The sequence below is a fragment of the Ambystoma mexicanum genome, chromosome 3q (assembly GCF_040938575.1).
Source record: "Ambystoma mexicanum isolate Mex_15411 chromosome 3q, UKY_AmexF1_1, whole genome shotgun sequence".
Lineage (NCBI taxonomy): Eukaryota > Metazoa > Chordata > Amphibia > Caudata > Ambystomatidae > Ambystoma > Ambystoma mexicanum.
The window spans coordinates 1042716971-1042740282 of NC_090926.1; the positions used below are offsets into that span (position 1 = coordinate 1042716971).

Sequence of the window (23312 nt, forward strand, 5' to 3'; positions counted from 1 at the left end):
ATCTGGTTATACTGTTCCTTCTTACATGATGGTTATTGGTAAAGTAGCTGAATATCTGGAATGGTCCAGACCTGCAGCCACTGTGGAAACTGATGACCTCACTGACGTCTTTGTGGGCCAATTAGAGGAGCTGTATTACCATTCCATGCAGCCCTGAGAGTAAGGGTAATGGAAAACTGGTTGAAACCAAGATCTATTCTGTCTATTAAGTTATTTACAAAAAAATACAAGACCGCTGCTGCAGATCTTCTGTTTTGGAACAGGCATCCAATGCCTGAAAGCCTAGTGGTTCAAGCAGCAAGAGCATCTTCAAAGGCTGCAGCCTATACTTCTTCTCCAGCAGATAAGGAAGATAGGAGGATTGACTATTTAGGTTAAAGAGTGTTACTCCAGCATGGGGTCTGGCATGGATTCACATGCTCATGAATATTCCCCGTCGTCAGGCTGGGAATCCTCCGTAAAGAAAAAATCAGTATCAGTTTAGTTTCTGATCTGTCTTTCTTAGTAACCAATCACTGATCTCTGGGTCATACTGCCCCCAGCCAATGACTGCCCTCTTCCTAAGCCCCTCCCCTGACAGCCATCCTCAGATTTTTACCGTACGTTCAAGTGTTGGGAGTCCTCGTGCTTAGCTCTCGAGCTTTTACTGCGTTTTCGTGCTTTTTCAGGAGATTTTCTCATTTTTTTCGGTTAATCGACCCTCAAGCTCCACCGTTTCTACTTCCGATAATGGGGACCTGTTTCGGAATTCTTCTACGCCCCTCAAGGGTGAAGTTTTCATCGAGTTACGCTTCTTGGAGGATTCCGGAAGATTTGAGGCCTACCTCAACGGACATGGCCCAGGACAAGGGAAGTTCGACTCCCGGATCCAAGCTGTTCAGGAGCTGCCCGGGATGCGGATTGCAAAATGTTTTCAAGGAGGACGAGCATTCGAGCTGTCTCTACTGCCTTCATGAGGACAAGACGCACGTAGAGAAGGTCTGTGCATTCTGCAAGAACCTGTCGGAACGGACCAAGCAAGATCGTCGTTCCCGCCTCTACCTGGCTGGAGAAGGGCACAGCAGGTGAGAAGGCGAAGAAAAAGTCTGAGCGGTCTTCTAAATCCTGTGAGGGCGCCCCAGCGACGGGGGCCCAACAGAAGGCCAAGCACCGCGAGTCCGCGGGCAACGAGAGCGCCGAAAGGTCAGGCTCTTCGGCTGCCAAGCAGGGCGCGACTTCCCCGGCACGTTCAACCACGAGCCAGCGCTCTGTTTCGGGGAAGAGGAAATCCGAGAACCCGGGTAAGCTTCCGGAGAGGCCCCGGTCGATCTCGAAGGGAGCCGAGGGGGAGCGAAGCGATGACCCTCCCCCCAAAGCAAAGGCCCAGGAGGCACCTAAAGTGGTGAGGGCCTTGATCCAACCGGCAAAGGCCTCTATCGAGGTTGTCGCAGCGGCTCTGGCGAAGCCGGCAGAGACTACGCCAGTGGAGGCGGCCTCGGGGCCCAGAGTTTCCCTGCCACCGCGGAGGGAATCCTCTTTCCAGCCCATCGTTAAGACCCCCGTGAAGACCCTGGTGGAAAAAGAGGGGTGGGGCCGGTGGCCATTACGGACACGGATTCAGACTCCGAGGAGGATCTGGTGGAAACCGTGAAAGGCCTCAACGAGAGGTTCGAGAAGGTTCGATCCCAGGGGAAGGATCCTGCTGACGTGATCGACGAGGGCCCAGTGGATCAGCCATCCCGCCCGTTGCAGCCATTTCCCGAGCCCCGGGATAGCTCGGTGGCCATTTTGTTGGCGATCCAATCCTTATGTACTGAGGTAAGGATGAGGTTACCACGGACCCCGGCGGAGGATCCAGAACCAGGACCGTCGGGAAGCCCTCCGAACAAGCGGAGGAGAGTCCACCCCGCACTGCCATTCGTGCCCACAAGGCCTGTGGACCCCTCGCCGGAGCCTCGGGATGATACGGCGACGGATACTGGGACGGACGACGCCGGTGGCGATGATACAACGGACATTCCTTCATCACCCCCCCTCGGGCCTCTCCGCCCGACGAAATTGGCTCTTTCCACGCCATGATAGCCAGGGCATCCGAGCTCTTCCAGCTCTGCCCTGAGGAACAGAAAAAGGAAGGCTTCCTGTACCAACGGCGGGAGGCCAAGAGAAAGACAGTCCTCGCGGTACCATTGCTCAACGACATCTGGGACGAAGGGCTGGCTATCCTGAAGAACCCTTCCACGACACCTGCTGAAATGTACAGGTACGAGAAGAAGTACCGGGTCCCCGACGCCGCCCCCTTGTGCCTTAGGGCCCAGCCTACGCCGGACTCGGTCGTCTCGGCAGCGGCCAAGAAGAAAGCGGCGGGTGCGGCGGCTTCAACTTCCACTTCCCCCGCCAGACAGCGAGGGCAAGAAGTTGGACTCCATGGGACGACGAGTCATCTCGTCGGCGGCGGCGACGATTAAGGCGGCCAATGCCTTAGCGATTGTGGCCCGTTACAACAGGGAGCTTTGGTTCAAGATAGCTCCCCTGCTAGACTTCCTACCGGACGACAAGAGGGCAGAGGCCCTACAGATTCTGCAGGAAGGTGAGGTGGCGCCGGATCACGCCATAACGGTGGCAACGGACATTGCCGATACTGGATTTCGCCAGCTGGGCAACGGGGTTTGCCTTCGACGACGAGGATGGCTGAAGTGACGGACTTTCGACAGAACGTCCAGACCAGAGTGTTGGATATGCCGCTCGATGGCAGCAACCTGTTTGGGAAGACGGTGGATGAGTCCCTCCAGGTATTCAAGACCGACACAGGCAGCCCGAGCCCTAGGAGTCCTTCAACAACGGCGGCCCTTTCGGAGCTCCGCAGGCAGACAGGGAGCCTCCAAAGGATCCAGCGGTGGCTCCTCTACGTACCGCCAGGCGGCCTGATTCCTCGTCCAAGGAGGCCTACAGAGGCAGCGGCAAGCAAGGAGGGTCTCGCCGCCGTCTTCAAGGAGGCCAAGGCGGCAAGTCCTCTTCCAAGCACCCTGGTGGGAGGCCGGCTGACGAAGTTCATCAGCATGTGGGAGTCCATCTCCACCGACCGTTGGGTGCTGGACACCCTGGCCCGCGGACACTCGCTAGAATTTCAAAAGATGTGTCCTCGCATTCCTCCCGTGGCCAGGAAGGAGAATCGCGTCCCTCAACTGCTGTTGGAGGTAAGGGCGATGCTCAAGAAGGGTGCCATCGAGCTCGTCCCCAAGAGGCTCCGGAGTATACTCGAGGTACTTTCTCGCCAGAAAGAAAACCGGCGGTTGGCGCCCCATCCTGGGCCTGCGTCGGTTAAACAAGTACATCAAGGCACAGAAATTCAGGATGGTCACCCTCCAGCACGTGCTGGGACAGCTGGAAGAGGGCGACTTGCTATCGTCGTTGGACCTGGAGGATGCTTACTTCCACATCCCCATTCTAAAAGGACACAGAGTTCCTCAGATTCGAAGTCCAGGGGCGTCACTACCAATTCAGAGCCCTGCCGTTCGGATTGAAGTCTGCACCCAGGGTGTTCACCAAGTGCCTCTCACCAGTGGCGGCGCGGCTGCGCCTGCAAGGGATCCATGTCCATTCGAGCCTATGCATTTGGCGCCGTTGAAGTTCCTGTCGTGGAAGACAGCATTTCTCGTGGCCATCACCTCCGCACGATCCAGGCCCTATCTTGCAAGCCTCCATACTTGACTTTTCACGACACGAGGGTGGTGCTGAGGAAGCACCCCTCCTTTATGCCCAAGGTGCCGTCAGATTTCCACCTCAATGAGCCCTTGGTGTTGCCAGTTTTCTTCCCATCGCCTTCGTCGCAGGCCGAGAGGACTCTGCACTCGCTGGACGCAGCTAGAGAGCTGAAGTTCTACGTGAACCGCACAAAGAGTTTTCGGAAGACATCACAGCTGTTTGTGAACTTTGGACCTGTGAATCAAGGGAAGGCTCTCTCGAAGGCTTCCATTTCCAGAGGGCTCTCCGGCTGCATCATGCACTGTCACTGGTTGGCAAACCGACCGCTGCCCGGCCATCCGAGAGCCCATTCGACCAGAGCGATCGCTGCTACCACGGCGTTCCTGTCTGGTGTGCCCCTGCTGGACCTCTGCAGGGCTGCTACGTGGAGGTCGACGCACACCTTCACAAGATTCTACTGCGTCGATCGGGACTCCAGGGAGGAGTCCAGGGTCGGCCAAGCAGTGCTGCGCAACCTGTTTGCTTAAGGTGAGCCTGGTGAGGAGGTAAGAGATGCTTAATGTTGAGTTGTTGTATTGCTTAATGTTGAGCCTGTTGCCACCTCCTGTGGTTGTGCATGTGTATACTGCTATGTATTATATTGATGAGCATGTGAATCCATGCCAGACCCCATGCTGGAGAAGGAGCAAGTTACTTACCTGTAACTGTTGTTCTCCAGCATGGATTCGCATGCGAACCCTGCCTCCTTCCCCTCTGCGGCTCTTCACTTGGTCATACTGCCACTTTACGTGCTACCAAATCTGAGGATGGCTGCCAGGGGAGGGGTTTAGGGAGAGGGCAGTCATTGGCTGGGGGCAGTATGACCCAGAGATCAGTGATTGGTTACTACTAAGAAAGACAGATCAGAAACTAAACTGATACTGATTTTTTCTTTACGGAGGATTCCCAGCCTGACGACGGGGAATATTCATGAGCATGTGAATCCATGCCAGACCCCATGCTGGAGTAACACTCTTTAACCTAAATAGTCAATCCTCCTATCTTCCTTATCTGCTGGAGAAGAAGTATAGGCTGCAGCCTTTGAAGATGCTCTTTTTCTTTACCGAGGATTCCCCTTATGAGCATGTGAATCCATGCCAGACCCATGCTGGAGAACAACAGTTACAGGTAAGTAACTTGTTCCTTATTGCAGGAAGTATGGCATTAAAATCTGCCAATGCTACCAGTACATTAGCGAAATACACACATACCCTTTGGGGTGTAGCTTAGCTGCTTTAGCAGCAGAACACATACCAAAGGAGAAGAAGTTTTTTTTTTTTTTTTTTTTTTTTTTTTCTTTTTTTTTTTAAGCCTGCCATGAGGCAATATTTTCAATTTGGTTTAGATACAGTGGACTCGACCAGTAGAGCCATAGTTGCCAGCATAGTACTTAGACATATGTCTTGGTTAAGAAAATTATGATTTTCGGCAGATGTTCAGGCACGTCTGTTAATCATGCCGTTTGACGGTACTTCTTTTTGGGGAGAAGGCCGATCGCCGTATAGAAAAAGTGCAAGCTTCTAGAGCTGCAGAAAAATCTTAAGTGGCGGCAATAAGATAACTTCAATCTACAGGTCAAGGATGGAGAGGTCTTCCTTTTTAATTTCTATTCCTCCATATCTAGAAGAGGTTAGTTTCCACAAAGAGGTCAAAGACCCTATTGTGGAAGAGGTAGAGGAAGGACTCCCCATTCACTACCTGCAGAGTTACCCTCCGTTGCAGGTGGAGCAACAAAATGACTCCTTCAACCACACAACTATGGCAGGGGGCAGACTGTCTTACCATGTCCAGAGTTGGCGAAGCTCAACTTCTGATGCATGGGTGTTAGAAATAGTAGCAGACGGATACTGCTTTCCATTCCTGAAAAGACCTCCCGATTGCCCCCCAAGAACAAAATCAACCTTGGTTCCAGATCTGCTCCTCGAACAGGAGATTTTCAGCCTTTTTGGAGAAAGGTGTGCTTGAATTGGTACCTGGAGCAGAGAGGAACCAACGTTGGTACTCTCCTTACTTTCTAATCCCAAAGATGGACTGAGTGCAACCCATCTTGGCATTCAGATGCTTGAAAAAGTTCCTCCGGCAGCACGAGTTCAAGATGGTAACTTTCGCAAATCCTTCAGGCACTTGGATTGGTTGCTGTCATTCGACCTTCAGGATGCTTGCTTTCATCTGCCGATACATCAGAAGCACAGAGTACCTGAGGTTTGCGGTTGGGAGTTCTCATCAGTTTTGAGTTCTGCCATTCAGGCTCACCTCCTCCCTGAGTGTTTCCACCAAGCTTATGGCAGTAGTGGGAGCAAGTCTGAGGGGGGATTCACATCTACCCCTACCTGGACGACTGGCTGATCAGAGCTGTTTCTCAGCAACAGTGTCAGGGTCATCTCTGGAGTACCTGCCACCTCCTCCACGAGTCTGGCTTCTCCCTGAACTTCAAGAAGTCCCATTTGACACCCTCTCAGAAGCTTCAATTTACTGGAGTAGTCCTGGATTCAGCCTCGGTAAAAGCTTCGCCACCCGAGTTAAGGGCTCAACATGTTTTGCAGAGGGTCCAAACATTCAGAGTGCCCAATGTCTTCCGGCCTACAACTTCCTAAGGGTACGCAGACTAATGGCATCCTGCATTTTTCTGGTGCCAGAAGCCCTTCTGAGAAGGAGATCCCTTTAGTGGGCTCTCGGATCCCAGTGGTCTTAATTCTTTGGCTGAATGACGGAACTTCCTCCGGTCCTGACAAAGGTTGCCCAGCCGAGAGAATGATGAGAGGAGAACCATTTTGGCAACCATGGCCGGAGACGACAGTTGTGACAGACTCCTCCCTCTCAGGATGGGGAGCGCTCATGAGAGCTTTCAATAAGCGCACATTGGTCTCAGTTAGAGTACAGGCTCCATATCAACCTTTTGGAGCTGAGGAAAATCAGACTAGCGCTGATGGCCTTCCTGCCCTCGATACGGGGGGAAAGTGTCCTGATAATGACAGACCACACAGTGGCCATGCATTACCTCAACAAGAGAGGAGGCGTAGGGCCACTGCCCCTAAGCAGAGGCAATGCAGCTCTGGTTCTGGAAGGAATAACTCCTCTGATTGTTCATCTAGCCAGAGAAAAGAACACAGTGGCGGAGGTTCTGAACAGGCAAAGCACGATCTCCCACGAGTGGGAACGATCTCAAAGTCCTTCAAGAGATCTTCTCCCTTTGGGGAACCCCTCAAGTGGATCTGTTCGTGACCAGTGTCAACCGGAAGTGCGAGCTGTTCTGCTCCAGGGAATTTCCCCAAAGAGGAGCTCTGGGAGACGCGTTCGTAGTGTACTGGGAATTTCGACTCCTCGATGCTTTTTCCGCTAGTCCCAGTCATTCCTCATGTAACATGGGGGTTGAGGAAGTTTGAGAAAACCATGATCCTCATTGCCCCGGATTGGGCCAGGAGACCGTGGTACCCGGACCTTCTGGAAATGGCCGTCTGCCCTCCAATTCGTCTTCCCCTAAGAGAAACTACAATCGCAAGAGGGAGGCAACATTCTTCACCCAGAGATCAGGACTCTAAACCTTCACGCCTGGTATCTGAAAGATGAGATGTAAGGATTGGGACCTTCCCGAAGACGTAATGGAAGTGTTTCTTTTGGCGAGAAGACCAGCAACCAAATCCCTATACTGCTGCTGTTGGAATATATTTCACAGCTGGTGCAGGGAAAAACCTAGATAATTTCTCATATAAACTTCCCCAGGTTTCATCTTTCCTACTTCACTTGACCCATTCTGGGTTGCAAGTAGCCACGGTGAAGGGCTATTTAGCGGCCCTTGCAATTTTCAAAATATCTCCGGATGAGGGATCATATTTCAAAGTACCGATTGTGACACAATTTCTGAAAGGCTTAACAAATTTGTTCCCGCCTTCATTTTGCTATCATGGGATCTAAACCTTGTACTAAGAGGTCTTATGGGAGCTCCTTTGAGCCCTTACATGGGTGCCCTCTAAGGATGCTCACCATAAAAACAGCCTTTTTAGTAGGCTTCACATCTGCCTGTAGGGTAGGTGAGCTACAGGCTCTATCTTCCAAACAACCTTTCCCGACCTTCTCCAAGGATAAGGTAATTTTAAGGGTTAAGTCCTCTTTCTTGCCTAAGGTTGTGTCAGAATTTCATTAGGCATAAAGTATTGCACTACCATCTTTTTATCCTTGTCATTCATCTAAGGAGGAAGAGAGCCTTAATTGTTCAGACCCAAAGAGGGTTCTAAGTTTCGGTATCGCAAGGACTGCAAATATTCGCCAAGATGATCATCTTTTTATTGGTTATGCTGGTCATAGATTAGGATTAGCTGTCACAAAACAAACCATCTCTAGATGGATTATGTGCATAACTGAGTTACTCATTGGCTGGCAAGGATTCACCTGAAGGTTTAAGTGCACATTCTACTACAGAGGCTGCTTCATCGGATCTTGAAAGATGTCTACCAGTGAGGGACATTTGCAGAGTGGCCACATGGAAGTCCCTGCATTAATTGAGTACTTTCTACTGTGCAGATTCTTTTTCAGGAGAGGAAGCCACATTTGCCAAAGATGTCCTCCATAACATTACCAAATAAAGTAAATTCTTAGCATCCTCCGCGAAACTGATTTGGATGTCAGATGTGGATTACGTATTCCTCATCGCCCTCCCATCCATCCCCTCTTGCCTAGAATTTCCGTGTCTTACACCTTCCTTTCTCGCAACATCAAGACTATCTCCTCCTGGAACACAGCATGTTACTTAAGGAGGGGTAAAAACTAAGAAATGAGAACAGTCAGCGCGTGTGTCAATACATATCAGCATCAACGTCATGAAGGACGCTACGGAGACCGTCGGACCAAGATGGGGCGCTGCGCGACGCTCAACCCTATCAAAACTTTTTCCGAAGCAAGCTGCAAGCAGACTTGAATATATCAAAGATGAAGAATACGTTGGAGGAACATATAGTCGAAAGAACATTACCTGGGGTAAGTAACATTTTTCCTCTACCTTAGCAATATAATTGCCTGGAAACACCACTTGCACCCTCTACGATCCTCTGCCAGCCTCACTCTCTTCACCCCCTCGATTCACCAGTAAAAGAGCAAGAGGTGTGAGCTTCTGTGTCAGTGCCCTCCCTCTGCTACTCCCTTCTTTCGAAGCATCAGAAAGTAGCGGTCTTACCTGACTTTCAGAAAACCAGGCTCTTTTTCTAGCAACTGTTTTGCTGTTCCCTACTTCCTGTACTTGTCCTCTGTACAACATCCGTGATACGTCTGGATCTGGCCGTTACATAAATGCTATAAATAAAAAATCTATTTGGAGGATGACTTAAAAGAAAGACAATTCTGAGTGAAGAACGGAGTGTTTTGAAGCCAATAAAGTGAGACAAAGTATTGGGCACAAGGCGACGATGCACAACATGAAAGAAATTAATTACAGAATGAAGAGTGTGAAGAATGTAGGGAGAAGAAAGATGAGGGGAAGTTAAGCCATGAGCGAACTTAAATGCAATACATAAAAACATTAATGAACAGAAGCTAATTGACAGAAGGCAAAAGAGAAGTTCTAGATGAACGTGACTAATGGTCCAATTAGGAAATGGACCGAAGTGGTATAGCAAGAGCATATGCCGGAAAGCCAAACAAGAGAGCAGATCAGTAACCGAGCCATGAAAAATAAGAGTAGCAATGCGTTTAGAGGCATAGGTGCAAACAGTCTAATTTTAGAGATATTATATAGAAAGAAATGGGCTGAGCTGTACACAAAATATGAAGGGAGAAAGAAACAGATCGAATGCCATCCCTAAAATTGCAAGCTGACATGGAGAGTGAGAGGTGAGGGGGGGTAGAGGGGAGTTGGGAGTTGGGGTGGGGGTGACTTGATGGAGGGCACAGAAGATGGAGGGGTAGCAGGAACATAGAGTCTCAGTTTATTTATGGTTCATGAGGCCAGGAATGGGCAAGCATCCATTTCTGGATGGACTAGAGGCAAGATCAGATGAACTAAAAGAATGACGTGGGTCAATAGAAGTAGCCAGAGAACTTGAACGATCTATGACAACATTACATTAAGAGTAAATACTAGAGAGATGTGACACATCAACTTGGGAGCTTCTTGTAAGAGTTATTTGTCAGTACCAACCCCACATATCTTACTGTGCAATGTGCACTGGCCAGTTCATGATTGGCAAATCCCACCTGTGATATAGCCGCAAATCCATGATGCTCAATCAAGCCTGCAAGATGTTAGATTGCCTTCTTCTATGCACAGTACATTAGTTTGGTTACCCTTCCAAAACAGGAGCATGCCTTCAATCCTAGAGGGCCATACAAACCGATCACAGACCAGGCTTGTGTGTTTGAAAATAGGCCTTCCAGGATCACTGTACCACCATTGCCCTATCATTTTTATGCTATGTAAATATCTGCCAGCCTTCCTGGCAGCCATGACTGGCCCACTGCCTAAATCTAAATGCAGCAGCCTCTACACTAATAGGTAAACTTGTGTTTTGAGGAAATGTTTGAGTGACTGTACACACTGAACTGAATATACACCGGCCTGTCTAGAGGCTGTGCCTCGTGCCAAATGTCATCCCAATAGTTCAGTGGGTTTTAACACTTGTTTTTAACCGTGGTAAGTACCTTGGAAGTTAAAATGTGATTACCAGAAGAGACTGCATTTTACATTCTGAGGTGTTGAAAGTAAGCACCATTGGGTAGAAGGGTGTCAGTTCACAGTGCTATGCACTGGCAAACCAACAGTTGTAAGTACTGCACTATATGTGATTTCTGTTGTCTGTCACAATGACTTGGGCATTTTAAGTGAGGAGGTTTGAGAGCTTAATTGTGTGTCCTATCTCGAATCCTGTGCCTGTTGAGGCAATTGTTATGATACCCCAGACAGCACCTACTTTTGTGTACTTCCTAATCCTCAGATTGTGATTTTGCTCATCAAAGAGTATGATTAGTGCTTTTTACTCCCTCAAATCCCTGTAATTTATGCAGGTTACCCCTTCATGCCACCATACTGGGGTCTTGGCTTCCACATTTGCCGTTGGGGTTACACAACAACAAATCTTACCCGGAACGTGGTAACCTCGATGAGAGCGGCAGGGATGCCCCAGGTGTGTTTTCTTGCAATTCCCTGAGAAAGCAGGTGGGTACTGGGGCTGTCTGGGTTGGGGGGAAAAGCATGTGTAACTTCAAATAAATTGTATGCCACAGTAAATCTTTCCCTGATTTGTTACATTTGAGTAAGTGTCTGACTTCTCTCATGTTGAATTCAACTGATGGTTGGTAGGGGTTTAAAACTCTAATTTCTGCAAATTCATTCTGCCCACCCTGACCTCTATGAGCACGCCCCACCTGCCTTACATTTCCTCTCCCATACTTGTGGATCTTGGATTGACACCTGTCCTCCCCTTCTTGGTTGGTCCTTTCTTAATACATAACGTGTGTGATTAGCAGTTTTTATTCTTGTTTAAATGTGGCTTCTGCCGCTCTGTTACTCTGCGCATGAGGTGGGGGTCTTTTTCTTTTTCTTTCCTGTTATGTTCTCTTTTTTTCTCTTTCGTTTTTTTTTCTTCTTATTTCACCTTTTTTTGCTTTGCATTCTACCCTCTAATCACAGAAAATCCGGTGGCAGCCACCCCCTTGCTGTATCTGTCCACCACACCAATGCTGCTTCCTCCCAGTGAAGGATGTACTAATGATTATAACTCCATGCCCCTCTTGTTATCCTCTTCCCTCGCCAGGATGTACAGTGGAATGATCTGGATTATATGGACAGCAAGAGGGATTTCACATACAACCAGCAGAACTTCAGCGACTACCCGAAAATGGTGCAGGAGTTCCACCAAAAAGGATTAAGATACATCATGATTGTGGTAAGAGTATCGGGATGTGTACGTTCATTGAGGGCTGTGTAGAAATCAGTCATGCACTCTCCACGTGGCTAGTCCCAAAGGCCTCAGAGGATTAATCCGCTTCAAGTTCTATAGAATTAGATGTGCCATTGGGAGAGAGTAAGTTGTGCCATTCTGTTGGATACAAACTTTATTGGATGAGTGAAGCGCCAAGTAATCCAGGTTCCACAATGTTGCCTCGCTCCTACTCAGTCTAAAATGTTTTACTAGTATACTGCAAAAGCTTTTGGTTTATACTGTATAGAATCTGCTACATACCCGGGTATGTCTAAACCTTGAAATCTTCATGAGCGGTTAATCTGACCTGAGCCAGAAGGTCTAGTGTTATAGATTACTGTGTACAGTACACTGAGTTTTAAATATCCTTTTCTTGAACATGTGCAGACAGCCCTGCTGGGGCAGGTGTGGGGAGACCTGCTGCTTCTGTGACCATTAAGGATTAGAACTGTTCGGTAAGATTTTCATATCCATGATAAATCTTCCTGACCGGTGCCAACCCCAGAACATCCTGAAAGCTAGTGGAATTCCAGAAACTCTCAGGCTAAACACCTTGAGACTGTGGAATCTTCTGCAGAAGATTGTTGGTTAAGATTTGTATATCCATGATAAATCTTCCTGACCTGTCAACTCCAGAACCTTTTGTTTTTGCAGGACTGGTATATTTTCCCTGTACCTCAGTGAGTGGGAACCTTTTCCACACTCAAAAATGACACCCATAAAATGAGTCAAAGAATCTAAAACTCTCCAGTGTATTTTAATGGTATCCTCTTTGACAACTTTTGGCACACACTGCCTATTGTTGCTGGGTTTTCCTCGGGGCTCCCCTTTTAACTTTCTCTGGCTAACCTTGTGAGAACTACAGTTTTCAAGGGTAGACGGAATCCTTGGATCCCTTTTACGTTTTATTAGGTGAGACCAGCACCCCCACACTATGTGGAGTGCTGGTGAGATTCTGAGTATCCCCTTTCTCATTCTAAATGTAGCATTTGTTACAGGGACCGGCTTACCTTTAATGGCTGGTGGCAGTGAACCTTTTAACTAATTTGGTGCACCTCTTTCCCGTGGGCTGTTTACACAGCCCATGCTCATTTTACCAAAATGGCCCCTGCCTTCTTTTCTTTCACCATTTTAGTGTTCCTTGTCCTTTCTTGTTCTTTCCCCTGACATCCAGGGCGGGAAAATCCTTTGTTTTAACTTTGTTATGCAGGAGACCGCTGTCAAGCCTGCCCAGGCTCTAGAGTGTCTGCGGTTAGGAAGCGAGAGAGGAGTCCAAACCTCTGCAGCCCTTTGTCTTCCAGTCTGACAGTGAGAATCCCGTTCAAACTGGGAGGCTGGCTGTCCTGAAAGGACTGCCAACCTCCCAGGTTTGAATATTGCATGGCTGTTTGATTGGCTGGGTTCCTGCATAAGTCTGATCCTGGAAGATGAAGAGCTAATCAACTACTGGAGCTGAAACCGAAGTGGAAGATGAAGAAACGAAGGCCGTAGCGATTTCCAGTGACCAGAGTGCCTGCTGTGTAACCAGAGCCTGCTGTAACGCTTCCTTCCAATCCACCTGGGAATCTGAAACCGATGACCCGAGCCTGGTGAGATCCACTAGATTCAAGAAGACTTGCATTTTGATCCATCCCATGTCCTGCTGCGACCTTTCGGGGCTGCAATACATACCTTGGGACCTCGAGCCATTGTCTGGTGCACGGTCTTCCAAATCTTGCTGACTTTTTGTGGGCGTCCTACTGGACCTCCAGAGACGTGAATCGAGTCCGGAAAAAAGTTCACTCATCAGAGTGCTGGACCTTGCAAACAACGAGAATCCGACGGTCGATATTCCGCTGTCTTTTGGCTCCTGAAAAGGGTGCCAAAACCACATAGCTGCATTACTCTGTGAGGAAAGCCGGGCCTGGAGCCTTCTCCCGTGATCACTGCTGCTAAAGTCCTTCCAAAGTCCTGTCTTCTGTCGACTTGCCAAAGGAATCCATTGACCGGTTTTTAGCTGCAGATCCTAAAGTCTTCCTGCTGCAACTCTTGTTCTGTGCTTAGGTACTGTGTTGGTTGGGATATTTTACCTACCTTAGCCTTTGTGATTTCTGTGTAGCTTTGAGGTGTTTTCTGTGATTGGCAGGCCACTCATCCAGTTCACCCAGCCCCACGTAGGAATCCTCCTAGGATGTCTTCTCTGAAGTCCTGGACCCTCAACTAACTTTAAAGTGAAATACTTACTTGGTTGACAGTCTTCCTCTGGAACTCTGACTTTGCCTGCAACTGAACCCCATCTTACCCTGCCTTTGAGTGACCTCATGCTGTAGAAAAAGGAAAGGAGTACATAAGAACACGGTTCTACCTTGAAAAGAATAACAAGTGTGCAAAAGTTATTTAGTTGTAAAAGAAGTTGGTTGGTGGGGGCGTGGCTTGGAGCCATGGCGGACGGACTGGCTCTGTGAGAGCTCCAGTCCGTGGCCACGCATCCAACAGCTATGACCCAGTGATAGCACAACTCCTCTAAAAACAAGCACCACATTTTAACGCGGATGAGCGGCGGCAGACGATGGGCAAGTTTTGAGGACCGACGCAGCATGGAACCCGAGGATGGTAGAAGCTCACCGTGAAACGGGCTACGGTATCGGCCCCACTTTCAAAAATGGCGGACAGCCCAAATCTAGCACCCGGCTTGCAAAGACACGCACCTTCATGCCTAGGCGACCGTCGGGGCTCCAAAGGTGGGTTATCACCAGCCTGGAGCGCCTACCAGCAACCTGATTCGCAAGGACGCTGCCTTCTGCCAGCAAGCTGCAGGAGGGTCCAACTGCATCAGGACCCAGCGCACCCCCCCGCCCCCCGTGCGGCTCCCTCTCACCAGTCTGTCAGCAGCTTCGGCCCGCTCTCCTTTGCGACGCCACCTGGCTGGAGGATAGCGGGAAACGCAACGTCTGTCTCTCCGGACCCGGCTCCAGCCTACCACGCACTCCGGGAGACCCAGCTGAGGGATAGTGCGACAACTCAGTCCGACGGCCCGGCTTTGGGACCCCCCCCGGCCTCAGCGACGGAGTTCATTGAATCTTGGCGCCCCCACCCTGGACTGGAGGTACCGGCTCGGGGGCTTTAATCATTGGGGGTAAAAATCCAGTACGACTGCGGGGCCGCTGCCTGCTCCCCCTCTCTGTGACTCCTGGGCGAGAGACGGCGGGAAGTGCAGCCGCGCCTCCAGCGCCTTGCCGGGGACCTTTCCAGGCCAGCGCCAACTCAAGCAGGGGCCGGGGTCGCGTCTCTTTGGACGGTTGGGGGGGGCAAGGGCTGGCTCTGGGGCACCGCAATAGCCCGGGAACAGTGCAACTTCCCACACGGCCCCAAATCCTCCGCCGACCCCACTGCACCCAGCAATGGAGACCCAAAGGCCAGCGGCCCTCAACCCTTCAGTGTCCGCGGCCGCCTGGACGTCCACAGCTGCTAGAGAGAAGCTACCTGCGGTGTCGGAGGCCCAATTCAACTCAGATGGAGGGACTCTCTCCCCTCCCGAAGCCTATGGGGCCCTGATCCAGCACAGGTGACACGGCGAGGCCCTTGTAAACCAAGCGGCAAACGGTGGTCATAGAGGCAGGGGGAGAACCTGCCCTCACAACAGCTGAAGCTCAGAGCCGGTAATCTGGTGGAAGGTAAGGCGGCACCTACAGCACGTCCAACCTATGGCTGTGGTCTCTGAACTAAAAGCCCCTCTCCCGGGGTACAAAAAGCAGGCAACACAGATCCCCGGTGGACCCAGCCAAGGGCCCATTGGGGCGCCATAACTGGGGCCCAGCCCAGGTCGTCCATACTTCTCGTGGCAAATGGTGGTGAGCAACAGAGTGGAGAGTGGGAATGCAACCCCCTGAAAGCCCCAAGAACACAGATACAACACAGGGGCTTGCGACTCTCTCACCCTAGAAAATGCCCAGGGTTACCCCAGGCGAGGCGCTCCCTTCCATACAAAAGTGGAGCAGATCGACTAACACATCAGGAGGCGACGCTCTGCGAAAACCGCAGCTTAGAGACCCCTACAACCCACCCCAAAAAGTGAGTCATTGGAGCCAGGGGCTCAGGGACGCACTAAACAAGCACTCCCCGAGGCGCATAGCAGGCCCATGAGCTTTTGCCGCCAAACCAACCTGCACCCACGGGGCAAATAAGTAACCTGAATCGCTGAAACAAGCCTCTGGGTTCTGAAGGGCCAGAGCAAGCACGGCAAGATGTCCAGGCACTCCCAAGCCAGCGAAAGACAGATATTGCAGCATTACTAACAACACAGATGGCTGAGAAGTCAAAAAGGGGGAGCACAGCGAAGGCATGACGTCGGGTTCCCACTCAGAAGCGGCCCAGAACCAATGACGCAAACAGTCACGAAAGCCGACCTACAGGACCTCCTCACAGCAATCACCAAGGAATACCAAAGGGGGACGGATGAAGTGAAAAGTAAATTTTCATCCTTGGACAAGAGTGGGGGAAATCGAGGCTAGAACTGAAGAAATAGAAACCACTATTTACGAACAAAACTTCAAAATTGTGACGGGGTCGGACAGCATTGCAGCACTAGAGGCCAGATGTGACGCCCTTGAAGCCAAACGGGAGGATGCAGAAAACAGATCGAGACGCAATAACATCTGCCTGAGGGGAATCCCTACATCAATCGCCGACGATGAGCTGGGACCCTACGTGAAAGACCTGCTCTGCTTCATTACTACCCTCCCGGATGAAGTCCCCCTGGAACTCGACACGGTGCATAGAACTTCAAAGAGGAGATAATGCGGGAAGCCAGGAGCTCAGCCCGAATCTACTTCAGAGACGCCGCAATATCCCTATACCAGGACCTGGCCACAACGACATTGGCAAAACGGACAGCCCTAAAACCAATGACTGAATGGCTCCGTGAAGAGAAGATAACATACCGGTGGAGCTTCCCCACAGCCCTGACCTTCACCTGGGAGGGAAAACCACAGCACCACCTCTCCCCAAGAGAGGTGGAAAATGTTATGAACCCGGAGGCCAGCTGGGAAGAGTCCAGTGGAGCGGAGCCTAACTCCGAGGGCTCCAAGCGGGATCCCTCGAAGGCATGGTCCTGAGTTGAGAGCTGTCGCAGAATGCGTGGGCTAGCCCACAAGAAGGCCAACAATCGATGAGGAGGGTCACTGAACAGATCAAAGCCTGATGTGGACCTCACACCTGCTCTCTTGAGCTCACCAGGGGGAGCCGCGATGGAGGCCACCCGGCGAGGGGTTTCCCTGGGTTACTAGGCACATGGGCTCCCCCCCACAAGTCCAACCCTAGCTAACCGTAGAAACAAGGTCCTCAATACACTCCTGGCTCTTGGAAGGAACTCAAGCCCCACCCGATGGGGAAAACCACCTGCTACACTGGAAACTCAAGAGGCGAGCTCGCCTTCAACAGAGTTGGTTGCGTTGGCCCGGCTGTAGGCCCTGTTGGTCGCATCTGGGGATTCGGGAACCACAGGGAACCAAATTAAGCTATAAAACAGTTGAAATCAGGGGGGTCTGTTAGGGAGAATTCTCATTCTATGGCTAATTTCCCTTACCTATAGAGTCCCCCAGCAGCTTTGCTGGATTTGAAGGGTTTTTTTTTTTCTTCTCCTGAGACTTTTTTTTTATTTTATTTTTCCTTTCCAATCTTTGGCATATTTGCTATGTGTGTTCTAGGCTATTTTTTTGTGTTTTAATGTCTATGGGGTTCATCTCACCCTCATAGGAACCATCTTTATCCACATGTGTTACACAGCACCCTCCGTGCAGTGACAGAGGGGTGTCGTAGCGACCCCCAAACATAGACTCCATACCCTGGGACTGACTACTGACTACATAGACTCCATACCCTGGGACTGACTGTCTCCCAGGGCATGTAAGTCGCCATTGAATTTACAAGTCCCTCTTTATGAACAAAACCAGTACAACCCATCTTACTATGGAGGTACTGGAAAGGGTTAATAGTTTTCCCCTTGTGTTCATTTTCGAGAGGGTACCGTACAGTCCCTCTGTCGTTTCTGGCTGGTGGCAGTGGTTACTACCAAAAATATTCTACCGCAAATATTTCCATATGGGATTTTACCATTCTACCACATTTACTGACGGCCTCTAACATACCGCGGTTTATTCTTTTATTAACTTTACTCCGCTAGGTTTTATTTGCCAGAACTTTTATACAAATTCTTTCTCATGTCTTTCTCTAAACTCCTAACCCAGGTCGGGGATCCTTTGTTCGTCCTTTTGGTGGGCTTCTGCCAAGAAGCCCTCCTTTCGGCGCCACTGAGTCTGGGATGGGTCCACTGTGTGGGAGGGGAGAGTAGGACCTCTGGACAGGGTTGCCGCAGCAACCCATGTCGCACTCTGCCCTGATAGATGGGAGGGTCTCCTGCCAAGATGACCACTCCACTGTGTGAGTGACAGCTAGGCTGTATGAATGGGGATCTTTTTTGCATAAAAGCAGGGTCCTGAGGACAGGAAGAGAAAGACGTCGCCACTGGAACGAAGAAGCCGAAGAGGAGAGAAGCCAAAGACATCTGCATCAACTGAACCACTACTGAAGCCCTGCTGCAGCGTCTCACCACTTTTCTCCACACAACGAGAGGAGATCTTCCTCTGCAAGAGCCTTCTTCCCTTGAGCTGGTGGGTCCAACAAGTTTTCCAATCGCCCTCCTGGACCTGCCTTTGGTCGAATCGCCAGTGCTCTGCACTCGGAGACCGGATAGCCAGGCACCCGTCCACCCGGACCACAATTTAAAGGAGCATACCTTTTATTTCGTTTGGCAGCACCGCGGCTGGTTTCATCCCTGGGTAGTGCAGTAACTCAAACCTTCCTCCACGACGAGAGCCTCTCTTCCTCTGCTGGATCTCCCGAACTGCAGGAACTACCGGGAACAACCGCCACTGCAGGAGCCTCTTCTTCATTTTAAGGTACTTTGTTCCACCAGGACGCCCTTTTCGTGTGGTAGTGATAAAGGTGTTTTAGATCCTTTACCTACCTGTTGGGTTGGCCGCCCCTATCATCTAACATTGTCTTTCACCTTCTGCATCCACCTTTTCGAATGGTTTAACAAAGACTTGACTGCAGCTACAAGAATTTTGCTCCTGGGCTCTTTGCCCTGTACCACTGACTCTGGCACAGACCTATTGACTCTGGCTGAATTTGTTAGAACTGCTTTCTCTAGATTGCTTCTCCACTAGAACTGTGTTGGTGCACCTAATTCTTATAACCACCTTTTCCTTCCCACTTTTAAAACTTGTGAAGTGCCATTTTGCTCGGTTTTCATTTAAGTATTCTATATGCTAAAAGTACTGCCTTGCCTAAACTTGTTCACAAACTTTTTGGGAAGTGTTGCTAGGGTGCCTAAGAATCTATTCCTGTATAACTTGTACTTTTCCTCCCTTGTGAGAAATTGCTAGAGTGCCATTTGTGTTTGGTTTTCACTGTGCCGGTTTGCTCCGTTTTCTCTCTTGCTCAAACTTGTCTACAATTTAACCAGGGAGTTGTGTATACTTTCTTGACTGAACTTAACTTGCTTCAATAACTGTGATTTATGTGTTGAACTAGAAGTGTGTAAATAAATATATATATATTCTTTTTAACTACAAAGCTTTGGTCAGTGTTTCCTTGTGCCATAGTACTGTAGCCCTATTGTGTAAACCCTGAATACTGATCATCTCCCTCTTGAGAGAAGTCTGACTGCTTAGCCACAGCTACCAACTAAATCTTTGTGGTGCAGACTGATATCAAAGTTGATTTTATTGCTCATAACTATCGTCTTAATCTTCTGTAGTGCTCCCTAAGGAAACTGCACATGATTCTGCCTAAGGGGGTCCTCCCAGAAAGCAACCGCTCACAACCCAAATGACCATGCAGGATAGGGAACTCCCCATGCTGACCTGGAACGTGCAAGGCCTAAACGCCCCAGGCAAAAGGAAATCAGTGGAGGGAAGGCTCTCCCAATCATCAGCAGACATTGTTTGCCTTCACGAAACGCACCTGCTAGTGGTCGATGGAAAAACGGATATCTTTCCTCCGCTATCCAACGCTTCTTCGCCTCCTCAGGCCATACTACTCAGCCACGACCTGCCACTGACCCAGATCACAAGTAAGAGACCCGGAAGGTCGGTACCTATTGCTGAAAGGTCTCCTAGTCGACCTGCCCATCACCCTAGCAGCTATTTACTGCTCGAACAGCACCCAAGACAGATTTCTTCACAATATTTTTCCTGTGGTGGTGGCATTCTCCAAGGGGCACCTATTAATCGGCGGCGACTTTAATCTAACCCCAGATCCGGACAAAACACTTCCACCAACGAGGGAGGACTACACCAAAGCCTTGGGTATGGCGGAGTTCTTGTGGGAAACAGACCATCAACACCTGGAGATTGTTCAACAAGAAGGAGCAAGATTACTCCTTCTCGCACGTTCAGAGGACACTCGAGAATTGACCTGCTACTGACCTCTAGCGAACTTTTCCCCTGCGTGGATGACATACGAATCGGTCTGAGAGCAATATCAGACCATGCCCCGGTCGTCATGCGCCTGCGGACCTTTGGTATGCCGGAAAAGCAGAGTTGGCCTTGGAAATTGCAAGATCGAACCCTGGCAGACCTGGCCTGTAGAACGGAAATGGCTGAAGCTCTCACAAACTAATTTGCGGAGAACACGACTAACACCCCAAAGGCAATCATCTGGGACGCTATGAAGCCAGTTATCCGGGGGGGCAGCGATTAACTGCACGGCAAGGCTCAAGAGACTCAACCAACTGCTACAAGACAAGCTAGAGAAAAGGGTCTCGGAACTGGAGAGCACCTTTTAAAAAAAAAAAAAAAAAACCCACCAATCTAAAGCTACAGGTCGGGAACTAAAGAGAGCAAAGTCCGAACTGGAAATGCACCTGGCGGATCGTTCAGTTAGGGGCCTGGCCTACACGAAACAATGCTACTACTTGAATAGCAACAAGGCAAATCACCTGCTGGTGCACAAGCTAAAGAAGGTGCACTCACGAAATGACATCCAATACCTGGCAGATCGGAATGGCAGCCTGCGGTACACAAAGACGGACATACTTGAACTTATGGCGCAACACCACAGAGAAACCATGTCCGGACCCCCAACACCCAAGCCGGCGCAACAGAGCTACCTAGCATCCGCCCAAAGAGCTCCTCTGCACCTCACCTGGAAACGCTGGAACGTCCAATCACAACGTAGGAAGTAGGAGAAGCACAATCAGCACACTGAAAAACACTGCACAGGGGCCAGACGGCTTCACAGCCCAATTAAAAAAAAAAATACACCCACATTCTGTCGCACCAGCTAGCATCCCTATTCAACTCATTCCTCAAGACGGGCTCCACAACACCATCGATGGAAGAATCTGTGACTTTCCTCATCCCAAAGCCAGGGACGGACCGAACCCAATGCTCCTTATACAGGCCCATCACCCTGCTAAATAACAACGCCAAGCTGTTTGCGAAAATCCTGGCAAAGCGATTAGCACCAATACTTCCAGACATGATTCACCTGGACCAAACACGCTTCATCCAGGGCCGCTGCATACAAGACAACATCAGACGAACTATCAACATAATTGAGTCAGCTAACAGACTGGGGTCGGAACTAGTAGTCCTGTCACTCGACGCGCACAAAACGTTTGACAGGCTCGACTGGGCTTTCATCAAGGAAACGCTAAACCACTACGAATTCGGACCGAACTTCGCCAAATGGATTTTATCGAATTACCAACATCCCTCAACACAACTCAGGGTGAACGGGGTCAAGTCGGAGAGAATCAACATCAACAGAGGCACAAGGGAGGGCTGCCACGGTCCCCCCTTATATTTGTGCTCTCCATGGAACCATTTGCAGGTAGAATACGTCTGAACTCGGCAATCCATGGTCTTATGATTAAAGGAGAGTCCTAAAAAGTAGCCCTATTCGCTGATGATGTGCTACAGACAACCGCCCAACTAGAAGAATCCATGCAAGCAATTTGGCAGGAATTGGAAGCGTTTAGCGAAGCAGCCGGATTCCAAGTAAATTTCACGAAATCGGCAGCAATGGGCGTCAACGTACAGAGGAAACGCAAGGCTTCCCTGAAGAGCAAATATCAAATCCCATGGGTAAAGCGGCAGCATGCCTATCTAGGGGTCCAAATACCAAACAAAACGATGGCAGGATATTGGGTGAACTGGGCTAAGTTGGAGATCCTACAGCTCCGGCCAGATGTTCCCTGGGATCCGGTAGGGGTGGCGCCTTTCAGATTGCAAACAGCCCCCATTGAATACCTCGGGATAAACATCAGCGCACATAAGTGACCTTTGCGACCTTAACTCTCCAGGGATGATCGAACAGATCCGCTTAGACCTCATCAAATAGACACCCTGCCGCTACCGGCAGAATTAATGCAATCAAAATGAACTCTATGCCTAAATAAATAAATATATATTATAGCAATGATGATACCATGTGCCCCTAGCCCGACGCTGTATAAGACTATTGACAACGCATTCTCGAAGTTTATCTGGTGGGGCAAGAGGGCATGAATTCGCACAGGGATCCTCACTGCATCCAAACAAGGTGGAGGCCTTGCGCTCCTCTCTTGGAAGAGCTACTATGTCGGCCCAAATTTGCTGGACCAAACGATGGAACCCCAACGACCGCCCCAGCTGGAAGCCGATGGTAGACCCTACGTCTCCATCGGATTTCCTAGGCACCCCCCGCCCCCTCCCGCAAAGTTAGTAAAATACCTCAGATTGCATCCGGTAGTGGGGCCAACGGTGGCATAAACTTCAGGCCCAACAGGGCATCGACGTCAAGGTGGCTCCCACATGGATGACAATAAAGGGCCTCCTATCACTCGGCCACACCCTCCTCCATCCTCTACAGGATTCTCAGTAGGCCCAGGTCAGAATACTCAACCTATGTGAGGGTGAGAAAATGGACACCTTCTCGGTGGCCGCCGATCTACTAGGCATACACACCGGACAATGGTTGCAATATGGCACTATACGCGCGGAGATAACTCGGCACACTATGGCGATATCCAGACAAGCCTCTCCGGCCCCCTGCAAAACCGAACTAGAACACCAGACGAACACACACCCACTTCTTGGGGGTCTTCTACTCATGGTCATAAATAATGTGGGAAGGAATTCTGCCCTAGCGGCAACATGGACACAAGACCTCGACGCCCCAATAGAGACAGGAGACATCTACCAATTTTTTGCAATAATCACGGGATGCCAGCTAACTTAAAAGAACAGAGATGCATTTTAAAATCATTCAACGCCTTTACTATACACCTTCCAAAATGTATAAAATGGGACTGACTCCTTACCTCCCCCCTCTCCCCACCGCAGCCTATGTTGGTGTGGCTGCGGGGCCACTGGCACAATAGGACACACATTATGGTTGTGCCCCAAGATACAAGCATACTGGGAAATGGTGCACAGACTGGTGACCGCTCGCATCCCGGACACTGAAATAGCGCAATCTCCGGAAGAGCTGCTCTTTGGGGCCAACTACAAAGATTGGCATACCAACACTTTAGCCAGCAGAACCCTAAACACAATGTTTGCTGCCCGCAAAATATTAATAGTGAATAGGAAAGCAGCAGTACCGCCCACTGAAATGCAACTTATTGCCATCCTATCTAAGTTATGCTGTCTGGAGCGC

General features: G+C 49.9%; 1 protein-coding gene across 1 annotated transcript in view; it reads left to right on the forward strand.

The window, feature by feature from the left end:
* GAA (alpha glucosidase) overlaps positions 1-23312 on the forward strand; it is a 752056-nt gene that overhangs the window by 339557 nt on the left and 389187 nt on the right. The window contains exons 7-8 of the mRNA XM_069655240.1: positions 10711-10829; positions 11460-11591. Coding sequence (XP_069511341.1) covers positions 10711-10829; positions 11460-11591 — 251 coding nt within the window. The remainder of the gene's footprint in view (positions 1-10710; positions 10830-11459; positions 11592-23312) is intronic.